Source organism: Schistocerca americana, chromosome 4, assembly GCF_021461395.2.
Source record: "Schistocerca americana isolate TAMUIC-IGC-003095 chromosome 4, iqSchAmer2.1, whole genome shotgun sequence".
Lineage (NCBI taxonomy): Eukaryota > Metazoa > Arthropoda > Insecta > Orthoptera > Acrididae > Schistocerca > Schistocerca americana.
The window spans coordinates 589,855,318-589,874,017 of record NC_060122.1 but is presented as its reverse complement, the minus strand read 5'-3'; the positions used below and the strand labels follow the sequence as shown (position 1 = coordinate 589,874,017).

Genomic DNA, 18,700 nt, shown 5'->3' with positions numbered 1-18,700 from the left:
TTATTTTTCTTTGATCTGATAAGTTCCGTTCTCTTTGTTATAGGTGTTTACGTCACTCTATGCTGAAAATGCATTACTGTACTGTGTCATGCATTGTTTGTCACAATCTGATGATGAGTGTTTACGACCTGTCGCCGCTCGCGGCATGGTTTGCTTTTGAGCGTGCTACCGCCGCTTAACAATAAAAAAAAGAGAGGAATTGTCTCAGTAACGAAACAATGGCAAGAGACTGCTATTTGTTGTTATTTACACTGCTGCTTTCTTTGATAATGATCAACAAGAACCAAATAATAAATTGCGTATGATAGAAGATGTTCTGAACGAGAGTTTTGCGAAAATTTTTCTCCGTTTGAAAATCTTTGCAGACGCCTCTTTAATACATTACTTTCTGCACAGAAATTAGAGTCATCTTAGATTTAAAAATCTAGTCAATTGTCATGCTTCATTTCTGACTGTGTCACTATTAGGCATAAGAATAATATGAATATAAACATGACGTGATATGTGTATACTCCTGCGTTTGATGTTGTCTCACTCTAGTTTCGTAGTTTATCAGGCAGACAGGATTTAAATGAGATAGCAGCAAACACGAAAGAATATATGGCAAAATGTTTATATTCGTATTATTCTTATGGTGAAGAGAATACTGCATGTGATTCACAATTTATAAAAGTTCCCATTAGCAACCATCTCTTCTCACATGTAGGGAAAAATTCAGAACGTAGAATTAGCCATATTGACAAACATCGCAAACAGTCTTGGCAGTCGGATTTTCATAGTACATTGAAAAGCTGCTACATTCAAAGATAAACAATACGGAATTTGTATTTACTTCGTTGGATAATGTATGAAAATGTAGTGGTCGTAATTCGAGGCGGAGAAAAAAGCTCGTCTTCCACGTTTTTTTTTTTAATTTTATTTTTAATGTATTTACGGATGCAGAGGTTTTGGCGCCAGTATTTATCTTTGTGCCTGCAAAGCATGCCTGTGTAGCGCTACATATATTCGATGGCAGAAGTTAGTTGTGGCAGCACCTACCAACATATTACAGAACTTCCGCTTACTTTGCACTCGATTCTAAGCTGCAGGCGGTTTTTTGGATTACAAAAACCAAAAAAAAGTGCGGCTTAGATTCGAGTAAATATGGTAGTGTTAGTTATGCTTGTACTTACACTACCCACTCCTTCCAAAATCAATATAAACTCTCCCCATCTACATCACATCTCATCAAAAGGTATAAAAGATTCTGTAAAATTAGAAAATTATACACTATTGTATAAAATAGTCATCTAGTTAGTCACTTCATATTACCTTTATACCCATATAAAATACTATGTTCGTTCCATGTCGTCTCGATATCATTCTGCTTCCCTAGTACCATCATACTGATATTCCACCAAATTATTATTCTGTTTGTTCCATTTTATGATTAGAGATCACTGTTTATTCGTAATTCTCTTAAATTATTCACAATCTTGTAGTCATATTTGGTCACTTAAATACTAACATGATAGGATAGTTTAAGAATTCAAGAATAAACCACAGAATAGTTGAAGAATTGAAGGGAATTTGGTGTAGGAAAGCTAATGTGGAAGTAACACTGAAAACATCTCAGGAACCGATGGTCGTCACTCCGCCCGTTAACATAGAATGTCAACGTCCCTGGGGAATATACCACTTTATATCCTTAACATCATATTTCCCTTTTTCTTCTCCTGTTGTAGGATCCACTAAAAATAAGGTTTTAGGGCAGACTACCGATTGTACTCGGTAAGGCCTCACATATTTTCAAAAAAATTATGTGTTTCTTTCTTCAGGGCAGAGCTCTGACGATGCTGTTTTACTAGAACTAGGTCATCAACCTTATACTGAGGTTCAATAGCCTTCTCGGTATGTTTACTTACTCATTTTTTTTGCCCTCTTAACTAAGTTCTTAGCAACTATCATTTGATTCAGTTGGTAATCAATAGTAGGTTGTTCTGGCCAAGTAAAGCATTTAATAAGAGGTTCACCTACAAAGGGTTTACCTATTACTTCCAAAGTTGTTAGTCCAGTTGATAAATGTGGTAATTCATGTAAAATAAGCTCAAAGTCTCTAATTTTCATTGACCATGACGTATGTTCTTTATGGCAGTATGTGCAGCATAATTTCCCAATTTCTTTCATAATCCTTTCACACGGGTTAGAAGATGGATTATAGTTGGAGATGAGTATTTGATGAATATTTTCCCAAGCTAGAAATTCTTTAAACTCATTACTAGTGAACTATGGTCCATTGTCGGAAAGGAACCGCTTCAGTTTTCCTACCTCAAGGAAGTATTATTGCAGACAGTGTATTACCATTGGTGTGTTTGCTTTCTTAATAGGGTACAACTTAACATACTTCGACCAACATTCTATGAGAACAAAAATGTAAGACACTCCTCCCTCCCCTTTTGGAATTGATCCGAAGAAATCTGCAGCGGTTAGGAATAATTGGATACATTTTATATTTAACGTGAGTGTTATCCTCTTTTACCTTCTGACAAATTTCACAAATTTTAATGACCGATGCTATTTTATGTCCTAGCTTTTTAAAGTAATAGAAGTTATTCATATGTGCAGTACATCTTTATACCGTAATGTCCATACCCCTTATGAGTGTACCACACTAACTCGTCTTCTACTAAATTTGATGTACATAAATGCCAATGTTGCGTTGTCTTACTGTCTCTCCAGAACAAATTATGTCCTATAATCTTCCACCTTCCATCTTGATTAGGCAGTAATGACTTCCTAACACTCATAGCAAATACATCTGTAAAATAGGGATCATGTTGGGTGGTACATGCTATTTTCTGAGCCATTTCTTGCACCTTGTTAAGTGGATATTCTAATGTTAAAAAATTAACCGCAAAAATTATGCCAGGTCCTTCTGTATGTTTTAGTTCTTTTATGGCTTCTGGTAGCCGAGACAAAGCATCGGGTACAACATTCTCCGAAACCTTTATATACTGGATTTTAATGTCATATTCTTGAAGAAACAACATCTACCGCATCAGTCTACTATGTAGTAATTGACTATTCATTAAAAATGACAGAGCTTAGTTATCTGTAAAGACATGTATTTCGGACCCCCATATCAGTGTTTGGAATTTTTGTATACCCCATACTATGGTGAATAATTCTTTTTCTGTTGCTGTATAATTTAATTCATGTTTGTTGAGACCCTGGCTAGCAAAAGCCATTGACCTATGGTCTATACTTTCTAAACCCCATTCGCCTTGGAAAAGTTCTGCGGCTATACAATAGTCTGATGCATCGGTTGAAATCTTAAATGGTTCACCCATCACCAGATGGTACAATATCGGTGATTCTGATAATGCCCGCTTTACACTTGCAAATGCGTTATGTGCCCCTTGGTCCCAATTCCAAGGTGCTCCCTTCCGTAAAAAGACACACAAGTCGTGCGCTGTTTAACTCTTGACTTTGTATGTAGTGCCTATAATACCCTGCCATTCCAAGAAATCCCTTCAATTGTCTGATGTTTCTATTTCTAGGTGGTGGACACTACTTAATGGCCTTTATACTTTCTGGATCAGACTTAATTCCTTGTACACCTACAATATGTCCCAAGAATTTTAGTTCTTGCCTTGCAGAGTGCGATTTCGACAATTTTATTGTTATACCTTTTTCTTTTAATCTTTTTAGGGTTTTCCTCACTACCAGAATCAATAAATATCTTGACTTCCAAATCTTCTAGTTTTCCAGTTATGATCAGTTGTGGATTAACTGTAGTTATGCCAGGTTCCTCTAGTAGCAACCATTCTTTTGTTGGTACTTTATGTGTAAAGCAAGCATATTTATTATGAGGTAGGACTTTTAATGTATTTCGACGACCTGGGCCCCGGCCCTGGATCCAGATCCAGATCGCATGACGTTATCCTCATTATTGGTAATTACTGGCTGGTTACCAAATCGAGGTATTATGTCTCCATTTTGAGCTCTATTATTACTAGGTACAAATTCCTGTGTAGTTACTGGGCCTATATTTGAGGGTGGATGTTTTTTTTGATAATTTTTGTTACCACTGTCCAAGTTAAACAGCTGTACTCTAGCCATATTAGTTTCACATATTTTAAAATTGCTACTATTGCTATTATTATTATTATTATTATTATTATTATTATTATTATTATTATTATTATTCCTCCTGTAGTTTGCTTCTCATTTTGATGCATGTCCTCATTTCGGTTTTTATTTATTGCATAAAGTGCGTCCACAACGAATAACAATTCTTCTACTGTCTTCCACCTGCTACATAATATGTCTTTTCTAGCGTTAGTGGGTAATCACCTTATCAAAATTCTTACCAATCCCTCTTCCTCCATGGGTTTATCTAAATATTTTGCCCTTGTTAAATGCCAGTCAAAATATTTTCTCATCTACACCATGTATTGTTATAATACTTTGGGTCCCACAAATCAGATATTAACTTTTCTTGGACGCTTGTTGACCAATGCTTCTCCTTAAACCTTTTCTGAAAGTCCACCCAGGACGAGAAATACTCTATAATCACTGTGCCCCACTCTGAGGCTTCTCCTAGAAGGTAACCTGCAGTGAATTCTATCATTTTTGCATCTTCCCAATTATTCGGCAAGGCTTGATTAAATAGTTTCAAGAAATGAGTTGGGTATACATCCCCACCTGGTTTAAATTTTGGAAAATCCAGAATTTGCTCCCCATTGTAAATCTGTCACCACCTCGCTAGTCAACACTACATTCAGTGAAGCCACCCTTTTCTCTACCTTATCCTGGCTAAGGTTAAACTCTTTCCACAAATCATCCATACTTCTCCTATTATCAATAAGTTCTGAAGCTAAACGTGATGGAATGTTGTTTGGTTTTACCCTCTCGGCAACTTTTTGGTCGATTATTTCCTCTACCTGTTCCTCCAGACCACTTATATTTATGGTGGCCGGGGTTGCTAGCTTTTCTTTAAAATTTCCCTCCACGTCATTGACTCGAGTGTTGACACCCAGCACTTTCACTATTTCAGACCAGTCAGGCCCTTCTTTAGCAATTCTCATAGACATGGCTGGTTCTGATGGCTCTCAAACTTCTTGTATACAGTCCATACTCCTAAGGACTTCAGCTCTTGTGAGCATCTAATACTAATTTCAATTATATCAATTACACAGTAAAAGTTCACCCCACAGTCTTTTGTAACACTTCTTACTAGAATAATAAAGTTTTCATCTCATACTCACCTGGCATTGAATTTTATGGTGCATCGGCAAGCAGGTGTAGAATCGGCACCAGTGAGTAGCACAGGCGCCGGCAGCGTCTAACGTTGGTTGCAGTGGTGGCATCGGCAAGCGGATGCAAAGTGAGCAGTGGTGAACAGCAGCCATTGCAGTCAGCAACGGTGGCGGGTTACTACGTCGGTGTCATTGGCTGGTTACTGCGTTGACGTCGTTGGCTGGTTAATGTGTCAACATCGGTTGGTTATTGCGTCGGTGTAGGCATGATGTATGTGGGTGAGAAATACTTCCTCCCCACACCAAAAACTCCTTAGTCAAACAGTTGAGATCTTCCCTCTGTTCTCTGGACATTATTACTTTTTCCCATCTTATATTGTGTTGCATTCGCTATAAATACAGTTCCTAAAACCCCTCAAGGTTCTCACAAGTCCACAATCCGCAGCTCTAGAGAATCAGTAAGTAGGTAACTAAAAAGTGTATTTTCTTGTCTTTTACATAATTCAGCTGTTCACAATAATAACTGATGTAGCACCATCATGGAGTAAGGCGCGCTTGCTCCTTCTGCTGGGCATGTAACTTCTGTGACTAGCGCGGCAACCAGTTTCCCGCGTCCATCAACCATCCACCTTGTAGCATTCTCTTGACACACGTCCACCCTGCGCATACAGAAAACCGGCGCGAGGTAGACACTCTCCCATCTCTCACACTCGTATGTAAAATATCGGGTTTTCGAGACAGTGGAAAGCTGAGGGTCTCTAGAATCTGTGTCGAAATTCTCGAGGCTCTACAACACGTGCTTCATATTCTGAAATTCAGGCTTTAGATGGTCACCTTCTGAGAGAGTCTTTGCTGTGTATAATAAAGTGTTCAGGACCACATTCTTGTATACAGGGTGGTGAAAATTGTTGAAGTTTAAGTACCAGACAGTATGTATAGACGAATGAAGAAGCCGCCCCCCTGCCTTCCACTCGACTAAAACTTGGTATAATGGAGGCTTGCCATCCCTCCTCATCTCGATAGTAAATTTAATTTTATAATGGACACCACTCATCTGTTTGATGAACTGCTGCAGTGCATTTTCTTCATGAGGTTATATTAAGCAAGTGTCTTCAGCATACAGCAGGAACCAAGACGGATGCAACTTAGTAGATTTCGGAGCTTGCTCTTCAAACTGCTTGATGAAGAAGTTTGCGATGGTTGGAGACAGTGGGGATCCCATGGCTGTGCCATCCGTAATGATGCTCAATGTAGTGATCAGCATCCATATAAATTGGCCCACATAACATTTGCCACAGTCACAATTTACAATATTCCATGTGATTGTGCCAAACGTTATGTGGGCCAGTCTTTATGGATGTCGATCGCTACATTGAGCATCGTTGTCCAACTTCAATATAGATATTTAGAAAATTCAGTGGTGGCTATGGAAAACGGCTAAGGAAAACCTCTTAAAGAAACACAAGATATTGTTGGAACAAATGAAAATACTCGCTCACACTTCGAGCTATTGGAATTCAGTTATTAGGGAAGCAGTTGAAATTGGACTATGTGAAAACAGCTTCAATAGAGACACCAGCTATGCGCTTCACAATGCATGGAAGCATGGACTTGATAATGAAAGATTACAGGGGAAGACTTCTCACAGGTTACTGCCTGGTGTAAGGAATGGCACTCCAAGCAACCCTGGATAAAGAGCGCAAACAAAATTTATACAAATTGAGGGTGTCACCTAAGTACTCGCCATTTCTGTGTTGCCTTCACGATGTAATCAAGCCAGTCATATGCCGTCCTCTAGATATAAAAGTGGAAGCCCATCAATTTTGTGGCAGTCAGACTTTGCCTCCGTCATCATCACTCGGGGCTATCATTGAAAGCTGGGAATTTTATCTGCATTTGACAGAGCAAGTAAACTGAGAGCTTTTTACGCTTAGCTATAATATAACTCCCCATCCACCTTGTTCCACATTTTTGGGCCCATTTGACATTTTGGTTACATGTAATCTATTACCTGGCAAATCTCACTTTAGTTTTAGTGAAGACAGTGGTCACAGCGCTTTATTGTTTGATACTGGGGCGAACTATCTCCCACTGGTAAGTGAACTCTTATCATTGACATAAGGAATTATGCTTTGGATTAGCCACTAGTTATGGCTCATAATAACTTTCAATCCTCTGGACTGCTCCAGATAATAATTAAGGTTCGAGCATAATATGACTGAATGACTGTTCATTTACAGATGAGCAATATATCTTATAAAGAGGAATAGGAAGCAGCTAGCTGGTAGATGATGTTGCTCATCTTATTTACACATCTTCCACAAAGTCAACATAACATTCATATTGAATGACTCAAGTTGTAACATAATAGCCCCAGTACAACATGTTGGTCATGTTCTTTCTTGTACACAGTAACAGCCAGTCTCCTGTTGCTCTTTTTCAGTAATAAGGCTTTAGAAAGTGGAATTCAGGTTGAGTTGACTTTTACTAACATTTAAAGTAACTCATGGCTTTATGGACCCATTTAAACACAATCACTGTTCGAAGGTAAGACAAGAGCATTGATTTGCAACAGCAACAAGGGCCACCCCATCAAAGAGATTGTGATGGTACTTCTTTGCTTTATATTTCAGTGAAAATTACAACTTTCATAAGTAATTCTTGACTCAAATATAATTCATAATTTACCATTGCATTTACCACATCAATCAGTATATTATTAATTTATTCAATATTAAAAGAATCAAAACTTATTTTCTGTGGAAGTTGCGTCTTCAGACTTTCAGCATGTCAGAGACCAGTACTGCTTTCTCATAAAGTGGATGAACGTAATCCATGCCAACAGATTCTTTATAAGATAATTATCTTTTTCACACAGCCAGTTAAAAACAATATTTGCTTTGTTCTGATTGGAATGCCACATTACACAATGATCAACTTATTCCATGTGGCTGACATCACTGGTATAGTAACTGAAATTAGCTACCTGTATTTGCTGACCAGTTTTGAGAGAAACTTAATTTAACTATTGCTAGTAGTAATTACATGTTTCATCAATGCCTTGGTGGCTGTTGCTGCCATGCCTTGCCAATAAATTTTCTGCAATTTTGTAATATTGTGATTATTGGTTGTCTTCTTGTTGCAGGCAAAAATGTGGAGCGAAAAGAAGTAGAGGCAGCACATTTGATAAACAGCCAATTACAATTGATCAGCAAAAATTTGGTATGTATAAAAACAATAGTTATAAAAATTAAAATAATAATGCAATAATAATAATAATCATGGTGGTGGTGCTGGTGGTGGTGATGGTGAAACTGAAACTGAGGAGGTGTTACTGCATCATCAACAACAATGTTAAAGCAGCTGTACCATTGGGAATATATATTTTACCTGTAGCTCTTAAAATGTCAAAGATGAAAGAAAACAGCCCTTACTACATAGAGAAAACATTTTATGGAAGGAATTATATCTACTGAATTACGTCACATCAAATTTAAGGTGAAACATCGCCTAGTTCTCATATAATTTCTAGTCCTATTCCACCAGTCACAAAGTGTAGAGAGAATTATAACAATAAATAGAAAATTATGAAAGAATTTTGGGAAAGAATAAGATAAAGTGGGTCACGAACTTGTTATAAATATAAAGAAAGAGGAATGGGTGAATGAATCTGAATTACTTGAATTGGGCTTATCACACAACAGAAACTACAGGTTGGAATATCAATATAAGGAAAAAACAGATTGCTACTCTCCATAAAGATGACCCATTGAGTTGCAGACGGGTGCAACAAAAAGACATTTACACATTAGCTTTCAGCCGAAACCTTCTTTAGAAAAAGAAACCCACAAACACAAGCAAGCACACCTCATGTATACTTGACCACCATATCCAGCAGCTTGGATTGGAGAGCTGGTCTGAGCTGCTGGAGATGGCAGTGTCTTTTGTAAGTAGATGTGAGTGTCTTTTTGTTGTGTCTGTCTGCAACTCGGTGTCCAATCGTTATGGTGAGTAGCAATCTACTTTTTTCTTATGTTGTTGAAGAGGATTTAATAATGCAAGAGCCATACAACTGTACCACACGTTTCATATAATGCTCCAAAAAAAGACTGACTAAAGTGAAAATTAGTTGAATTCAAATAAAAAATTGCTTTCAAAAACAGTATATTGTTGAATATGTTCTTGGGTTACACTCAAGTCAGGGTAAAATATCCGTCAAAACTTATCTTTTCTGTAATTCTCCTGGTATGTTAAAGGGAAGCTTTTCTTAAGTTGTCCGTGGTTTACTGAAATTCAGTTTATGAATACTCATCTTCAGTAAAGCAGTAATCAATTCCTTTCCCATTGACAGTAATAAGTGCCTTACATTTTGTAGTTTACAGATGCTGAAGTGTGAAAGGGAAACAAAACTAGGGCCATCCATAGGGTTGATATCTTTGGTTTTATAATGTTTGTGAGAGCTGGTGTATTTAAGCTGCGGGTTGCTTCATAGGTGCGGACCACCCTTTTGAAACAAAGATAGGGGGATAAATAGCAATTTAAACTCAGATAACTTGAAATCGGTGAGGGAGAACAACTGTGAGGATCCAGAATGAGATTTTCACTCTGCAGTGGAGTGTGCGCTGATATGAAACTTCCTGGCAAATTAAAACTGTGTGCCAGACTGAGATTCGAACTTGGGACCTTTGCCTTTTGTGGGCAAGTGCTCTGCCATCTGAGCTACCCAAGAATGACTCATGACCTGTCCCCACAGCTTCAGTTCTGTCAGTACTTCGCATCCCACCTTCCAAACTTCAGAAGGTCTTCTGCTACAGTTAAGAGAATGCTGAATTCTTCGAAGTGGAAATATTAACTTTTTATGTTACGGCATACACCTTAAACATTAATTTGTAGGCCTAATTTTTGTGGCTCATAAATAATGATAAATCGTGTAGTGTCAAATGTGTTAAGTGGTTTAATTCTATTTGAAGTATGTAATCTGTTTTGCAATGCGTGACTAATGTGGATATTGCCATAGGATAGTCAAAGAGGGAGTGGTATGTGTAGATTGTGGGTTGGATTTTCAGTTAGGTGACTGTAGTGGAGAATCAAATGGGGAACTCAGTCAGGCTCTCCCATGGAACTGTAGGCTCTGTAAGATAGACAAGAGGATCACTGAATAGGAGGCAAAGGTTTGTGCCCTTCAGGCTCTATTAGAACATGCAAAAGTTGAGTTAGGTATGATGACAGAGGAAAAAGACTGTGAAAACTGAGTAAAGGTAACAAGCAGTGGGTGAAGGGGCAATAGCTTCTCAACTTCATCTACATTTGAGCTTACAGTGTCAAGTAAGCTTGACGTTGTTACCTGAAGTAGAAGGGGAAGAACCTCATCCAGCTGTAGGTCACAGTAGTGTGCAGGAGACTTTTAGCAAAGAAACTCAGTTTAGGGCCATAACAAAAGAGAATAGGAAGAAAAGAGTCTTGCTGCTAGGTAATAGCCATGGGAATGGTGTAGGCCAAATGGTACAGAACAAATTAGGAATGGTGGCCTGATGAAATGGGAATAGCAGCTACATGTACAAATGTGAGTTTTGTGGAGATACTGCAACCCCATGATCAGCTTTGCTTTAACATTGCTGTGAGTCGTGTGGACACCGAGTTGAGTGGGCTGCTGCTGACAGAAATGAAATCTCATGTGTGTCTTGTGTATGCAGTGCCTGTTGTTACAATTGCGAGGTGGTATTATGCTAGACAAGGCCTACACCTGAATGGGAGAGGGAATGATGGGTTGTTTGAGTTTATTGCGTATAATATATGAGAGACCACCACCACACAAAGTAAGATCCCTGTGGTTATTGGTGTCAGAGAGGCGCATTTTTTAGATTAGCATCGGGATTCAGGCACACTGTTTTGAAAGAAGTCAAAATAACAGAAGATCCCCACAGAATCCTCAGTCCTCGAGTGGACGTACTGCTTTTCATAAACTGTTTAATTAAACAGTAATAAAATAAACTGTCATTATATCACTCTGTTCCCGTGTACAAGTGTTACCCGACAGTAATCAGCCACTTGAAGCAAAAAACAGCTCACTTGCATCAGTTGCCAGACAACCACTTATTTGATTACTAATTATCTTATAAACAGCTGTCTCGTTGTGGAATTGTGCTGCTCACTTGTAATCTGAGACATTTTCTTGCATGAATCATAAATTTTTTATCACCCAGCTTGCTGTTTATTTTTATCTCACAACTGCTGCCTTGGGCATATGACAACACAACTTATAACTGTGTTAGCTGAAGCAATAATGAAGGAATAGAATGGGCTCACAATTGTAAAACAGTGGAATGATGCAAGACAAATGTTATTTTGTACATAGGCACATCCACTTGAGGGTTAAGAATGCACAGAAAAGTGAGGTTAGCTTATTTCACCAAAATATTAGAGGATTGAATAAGGTAGGAAGAGTGTCTTGTTTGTTTGGAAAATTTAGAGAGCTCTGAAGAGATAGACAGCCTGTGCCTATATGAGCATCACATAGCCGCAGAGCTAGATAAGTTACGTATAAAAGATTACACTCAGCACCTTAGTCATGCAGCACTACTACAGGAAAAGAATGAGTTGTTACATCTATTGAGATAGAACACAAGTTTAGGCACATGAAGTCAAGTAGATCTTGTAGTGATTAGCACATAAAAGGGTGTGCTTATTAATTAATACTGAAAAAAGGTCACTGGAAATTTTTTGGCTGTCTTTTGGGGAATCAAGATTCCTTACTATGCTTTCTGTCAGGCTGCAGGCTAGCAGTTAATTGTGTGTGGTGACTTCAATGTAGATTTTCTCAAGGATTCTGATGGAAAAAAGTGATCTGGAAACCTTATTTTGATGGTACAATGTGATCTTGATAACTAACTTTCCAACAAGGGTGGATAAAGACAGTAGGATCCTAATTGGTAATGTTTTCTTTGGTAAAACTCAAAGCAAAAACATAACTGTTTACCTAGCAACAAATGCTGTCTCTGGTCATGATGGACAACTGTTGAGAGTAAATAAGACAGTGCTGTTTTGTATGGATACTCATCAGTGGAAATAAATCAGGGTAACTAATGATTCCAGGACAGATGTTTTTAGGAATAGTTGACAAGAGATGGGCTGGGTGAAATTTGTAATGAACCAAATGCTAACATAAAATATAATCTCTTCCATGATAAATACATATCATTATTTGAAAATAGGTTTCTGCATTAGCTAATCAGAAAGGACATTAAACAGCCATGTGTTTAAAAAAAAAAAAAAAAAAAAAAACGTGGATCACTAGAGGGATTAAAGTATCTTGTGAAGGAAAAGGGAAATGTATCTGTCAACAAGAACAAGTAGAGATCCTTTAGTAGTTGTACACTACAAAAACTACTCATAATTACTAAGAAAGATTATTAAAAAATCAAGGAACATGCACATAAATTCAGAAATCAGTAATTCCGACAACAGACTTAAGGCTATATGGAATGTAGTGGAAGGGCAATAAATAATGAATCACATATAGCATATATGTTTTATAATCATATTTTAAGGGTACATGGACATCATGGTGTATTTTTTGTTTGTATTTTGAAATATAATAACACAAAAACTGAAAAAGATGTAGATGTGAAACTGTAATCAAATAATAGGGTATTTGATAGCTTTCTGGAAAGTGTCTTAAATGATTAATAATGTCATTTTATGCTCCTAACAAGCTTTTTTTCCTCTTGAATTTCAGTATTCCTTTATAAAAATGGAAATGAAAGTCAAATAATTTGAAAGCCCACTAAAATGCTCCATTTGAGTCGTGATGCCTGTGACGTTCCTGGCTAGCTATCTAGCTGTTCCTGTCATAATGCCAATTCACAGTGATGTTTTGTTTTGGAATTTACTTTTCGAAACATGGGTTACAAATAATGTATGGTACCTTACTGTGCACATACATCTATAAAAACTTATTAAAAGTTGTTTTTGAGTGTTCCATAAAATGAGAAAATGCCTAAAATGTAGTTACATTGTCTGGCAATTTACCACCACATTCAAGCACAAGCTCACTAACTTAATTAAAGATGTGTTGCACTGTGAAGTTAACATTAATTTGCCTCCAGGATGTGCTCTTGTATTGTTACAATGAAGGATAGCATCATTTAGTGTCATTTTACCCAGCTTCACATAAATTATTCAATAGCTCATTTGTTAGAGCAGTAGTGTGTTGAATTTTATAAGGCGATGTCCATAGATTGTTTGTTCAGATCCAACTCAGAAGAATATTTTAACTTATTTGTAAAACAACAGTTCTCTTGTATGAAAATCAAATCACAATTGTGAAACTTCATCACACCAATCAACAACCAAATATATATATATTTTTTCCTTGCTGTTTTCACATTAGTCGTTGTTCACACACATTACATTCAAAGAGATATTTTCTGGTTAATATGACCACACACTTTTTACTTTATTAGAAACAATGTTTATCTTTGCAATGTCAGCTCGATTCCTTGTTTAAATTTTTGAAGTTTCATCATCTAACATAAAGATGAAGTAAGTCTGCTTCAGACGCTGGCAGTAGTTTACACTCATAATTGTCACAGCCCTTAAATTTGTGTTACCTGCATGTTGTGCATGCTGTGTATCTTTCCATACAGAAAACCTCATCGTCCTACACTTCATTTTCTGTGGGATTATGGTGATATCTTCAATAGTAGCAATGTTTTCCAAAAAAGTGAATTGTCTGTTGTCCATTTCTCAGACTGAGATCAATGTGAAGTTATATGTAATACATCCCACAATTGAAATAACTGCTACAATCAGTTCTTGCTAATACTATTTTTGTATTTTGTGTAAAACTTTCAAAAATATATGACCCTTCCAGGATTTGAATGTGTGACTTCTGTATTTGCGGTCAGATGTGCTATTGTTGCACCACTGGGTGTCTGCTGGGAGCAGTATCTCTGCTGAGTGTTTCCTGCAGAGGACATCAGCTCTAAGATTTGCCAAAAATAATTTTAGTTGCTTTGGGTCATAGCTCATGACTGATCGGAGGAAGGCAATGGCGAACTACCTCCGCTAAGACCTTGCCTAGTCGATGGTGCGGGTCTCCCAAATTGTCCCCTATGCTCCTCAGAGTATGGGACCTCATCATCATCATCATCATCATCATCATAACGACTGATAGTCGCAATCTAGTTGTAATATATGGACCCATTTGCCAAAGTTCTGTAGTTCCATAGTTTTAAGCAAGTGTAATGGTGTTGCAGGGAACAGGGGAAAGAATGTTCTTCATTGCACATATTGTTGCTCTAAATGGGTGGAGCATAAATGCATCAACTTTCACAAGGCTTCCACTGTCATTGTTCACAAAATTCGTTTCTGTTGTTACCTAAAAGTTGTAATTGCATGTTCCATCACTAAATAGCTAAGCTGTTTGCAGAAAAAGTACATAAAAACCTTGTAATCTCAACTAATAGTCCTTTTACAAAACACGTATAGCTTCATGTTACTCCTAGTCTTTGTCACCACCCAGTAACATGCAACCAAATTTTTATATTTGATGATGTTTAAGCTTTAATTATACAAAAATAACAGATATTTTTTGAGAATATTGACCGTAAATGCTATTTAAATGTTATAATCAATCAGAATAACATCAATCTGAACCATATTTTTAACATAGGAAAATAGCCTATTAGTATATTGTGACCTCTATGTGAGAACAATTAACATATTGTGGAAATCATAATAGAGAAAAAAATTGATTTTTAACTTACATAATGAATTATGTGTAATTTTTCTTTATATACACTGTACTTCCACACTGTTCAAAATAAAAGATCAAAACAAATTTTATTCTTTTAATTATTAACGTATTAAAAGAATAAATCAGGAATATTTATCAATTTATTGTTTTGCTTATTTAAATTTTTGTAAGTCAGTTTTTTTTCTCATAATAATTTAAGAACATATGATATGCTCCAGCTTAAAGTGCTTAATACATTGTTGAATAATCTGGTTCACTATGTAGGTAAACACTGTATTAGTACTGAAATATGGCTTCCCGGCTAAGACACAAGTTGAAAATATGATCACTATTTTTTATTTACTTAAATTTGCCATATTTCGTGACAGTACCTTTTCCGTTAGACGTTTGCAAGGCGATATTAGTCTTGGCTTCAGTTGTCTAAGTATGATTCCACAATGCATCGTTGCCGGCTGCAGAAAAGACGTGGTTCAACGTGTTTCTCTCATTTTGGTGTTTCAAATACAGTTTCTTCAAATGTAGTTTCTTCTTTTTAGTTAATACAAAAATAATAGTAAAATAATTCAAAATTATTTATGACGGCAACCTTCACATTGTTCTTCCGTCAACACACACCAAGAGTTAGCTGCCGACTGACTATAGTCAAAGACGACTCCATCGTCAAAGATATTTTACGCAATTCACAAGTTTCCAATTGTAATCAGTCTCTTTGCTATTCTTCGATACATTTTCTAATAGTAATCAATATGCTTTTACTCTCAAAAACAGAAGTAAATTAACATATAATAAGACAAATTATAATAAATTCTGACAAAAATATAAGAAAACATTTACAATTCGGCATCGACAAATACGGTAAAAAAATAACATCTCCCAGATCCATTACAACTGCTCCCCAGGGCTTTTGTTGTTATGGACATATACAACAAAATCCCGACCACACTCAGTAATGGATCTGTATTACACAATTAGTACATTAATGATGCAGTCTGATAACCTCTTCCAAATTTGGACTCTTTGAACCTGTGGACTTGTTACTGGCTGTTGTTGCAGTGATACTTCCCCATCAATCTCATACACACAAAAAAATTCAAGTAAAGAAATTATTTGACATGACAAATATACATGGTATAAAACATACATGAGAAATTTTCTAACATACAGATTGAAAATAATAGGAAGGTTAAACTCATTTCCTAGAATAAGATTTAATTAATTTTTTTTTATATTAATGTTAATTTCATTATGCTTACATATTGTACAGTAAAAATGATACTGGACATATATAGTGTAGTGTTTTTTTTCCTTTCTTTTGTATATTTTTTATGATTTTCTTTTTAAATTTTTTTTTACTCATGGTTTTTTTTATTTTGTATTTTTTTATGACTTTCTTCTTTTAGTACAGCTAAAGATACATCAGTATTATCTAAATTTTTTGCAATTATTTATGTACACTTTCCTCTCTACTACAATATTACTACAAGTCACATTCTTGTGAAGAGTACTTTTGCTCCCCACAACATCAGTATAAACAACAATAAATTGCTCATATATCATGAGGCTTTATCTAAAATTGGTTTTGAAACTTATACCTTTGCATGCATGTCCTCACATGCATGCCTTCACCCACAGGGAAGACTTAGCTTCCAAAAATTAGAAAAATTCAGAAATGCTCACTATGGAGACGTTTTTTTTTTTTTTTTTAAGTAAAAATAAATCTTTCTCTCATTCTTTGTTACAACAGTGTTTTTTCATCAGTTTCAATTAACATGTGACTTCAAATTATTAATTTATACATGCAAATATACACACTTGGTTGTACAGGCAGTTTTGTTCTAACAAGCGTATTCCAGTGGAGGACTTTTGTTTTAAATGATAATAGGTTATTTAAATTTTGAAATTATGATTTCTGTTTATACAGTTTTAAAGAGACAACATTCCTGAGACCAAATAATTCCTTTGACTTAGGATACACCAAACGATAAGCATTAGGGTGTGGATTTTCTATGACTTCAAAAGGCCCAATATAGATATCAAAGAATTTTTTAATTTCTGAAGTTAACATTTTTGATCTTTCATGAGATTTGACCAGAACAAGATCCCCAATTTTAAAAGTGGTTAATCTTACCCTATTGTTATGTCTTTTATTCCTCTTTTCCCCTTGTTTCCTCATAGTTTCCCTGACAATATCTTCTCTCTCTTGCATAGTTAAAGGTGTACATTTAGGAAATTCAATAAGTTCCGATATAAGATTTGGAGGTCTAATATTAAACATAATCTCATACGGTGAAAATCCTGTGGAACTATGTTGTAGGCTATTCATAATATCTTCAAAATTTCGAATGTGCTCAAACCAGGTTGGATGTTTATGGCTACAATAAGTTCTACAAAGTCTCCCAATTTCCCTCATATATCTTCCTGCAGGATTGGTGGACGGAGAATAAACAGACATAAGTATATGCTTCAATTTTGATCTTTCAATAAACTTCTTCCAAATTTTAGAGGTGAACTGTGAACCATTATCTGATAATATAGCTTTTGGTTTACCCACCTGTGCGAAATAATCTCTTTCAATTTTTATTATAATTTCATGGCTAGTAGCTTTTTTCACTGGATATAGTTTAATTAATTTTGAAAATACATCTACCATAACAAATATGTAACAGTGACCACCTTTACTCTTTGGTAACATTCCATATAAGTCCACTGCGATAAGATCTAAAGGTTTTTCCGGAATAATGTTTTGCATCTCTCCACCACATCTTTGATTGCTCACTTTAACTCTCTGACATTTGTCACAGGTTGCCAATTCTTTTCTTACCTTCTTTCCAATATTGTAAAAATAAACATTTTCTTGTATCTTTTGAATGCACTTCTGCATCCCACAATGACCAAAACTTTCATGTATGTAAATGATCAGCTTATCAGCATCTGCCTCTGGCCAACACAGTTTCCAATTATCAGAATCTACATCTGTTCTCCGAAATAAAATCCCCTTAGGGAATTTGTAAAATTTATCAAGTTTCTCATACCCCTTCTTGCCTAAACATTCTTTGATTAATTTCCAACTCTGATCTAAATTTTGATTTTTTTTCTAATTTTGTTACACATAGCTCTAATTGTTTTTTTCATTTTCCACCCCTTTCAAGTATCTAATTTTAAATTGCTTTTCCTCCTCTTGTTCAAAAATCTCCTTTTCTCCCCCAATTGGTAACCTTGAAAGTGAATCAGCTACTACATTCTCAGAACCTTTTATGTGTTTGATTTCAAAGTCAAACTGTTGCAGAAAAATTGCCCATCTGGTCAATCTACTGTGGTATAATTTGCACTCTTGTAAGTAACTCAAAGCTTTGTGATCCGAAAATACTATGGTTTTATGTCCAATAAGGTAAATTGTAACAATGAAATTTACAAATTATATAAAGACTCCGATATAGTGGCCAAAATTAAAGCCAAAAGACTGAAATGGATAGGACATGTCATCAGAGCACCACCAAACAGGACCATCAAGAAAGTGACTGAAGAGATTCCCACCGGAAGACGACCTCTTGGACGCCCACGCATGAGATACTTGGACAATATTCAAGACGATCTCAGAAAACTAGGACATGACAGACAGTGGCAAATTACTTGTAAAGACAGAGCAAAGTGGTTCAACATTGTCCATTCTGCAGCAAAAAGCCTTCATGGATTGTAATGCTTA

At 36.1% G+C, this 18,700-nt stretch overlaps 1 protein-coding gene across 3 annotated transcripts in view; it reads left to right on the top strand.

Annotated features, from left to right (window-relative positions):
• Window positions 1–18,700, top strand: part of LOC124612698 — a 222,021-nt gene that overhangs the window by 72,472 nt on the left and 130,849 nt on the right. For all 3 annotated transcript variants that reach the window (XM_047141043.1, XM_047141045.1, XM_047141042.1), the window contains one exon: window positions 8,386–8,462. In XM_047141043.1, coding sequence (XP_046996999.1) covers window positions 8,386–8,462 — 77 coding nt within the window. The remainder of the gene's footprint in view (window positions 1–8,385; window positions 8,463–18,700) is intronic.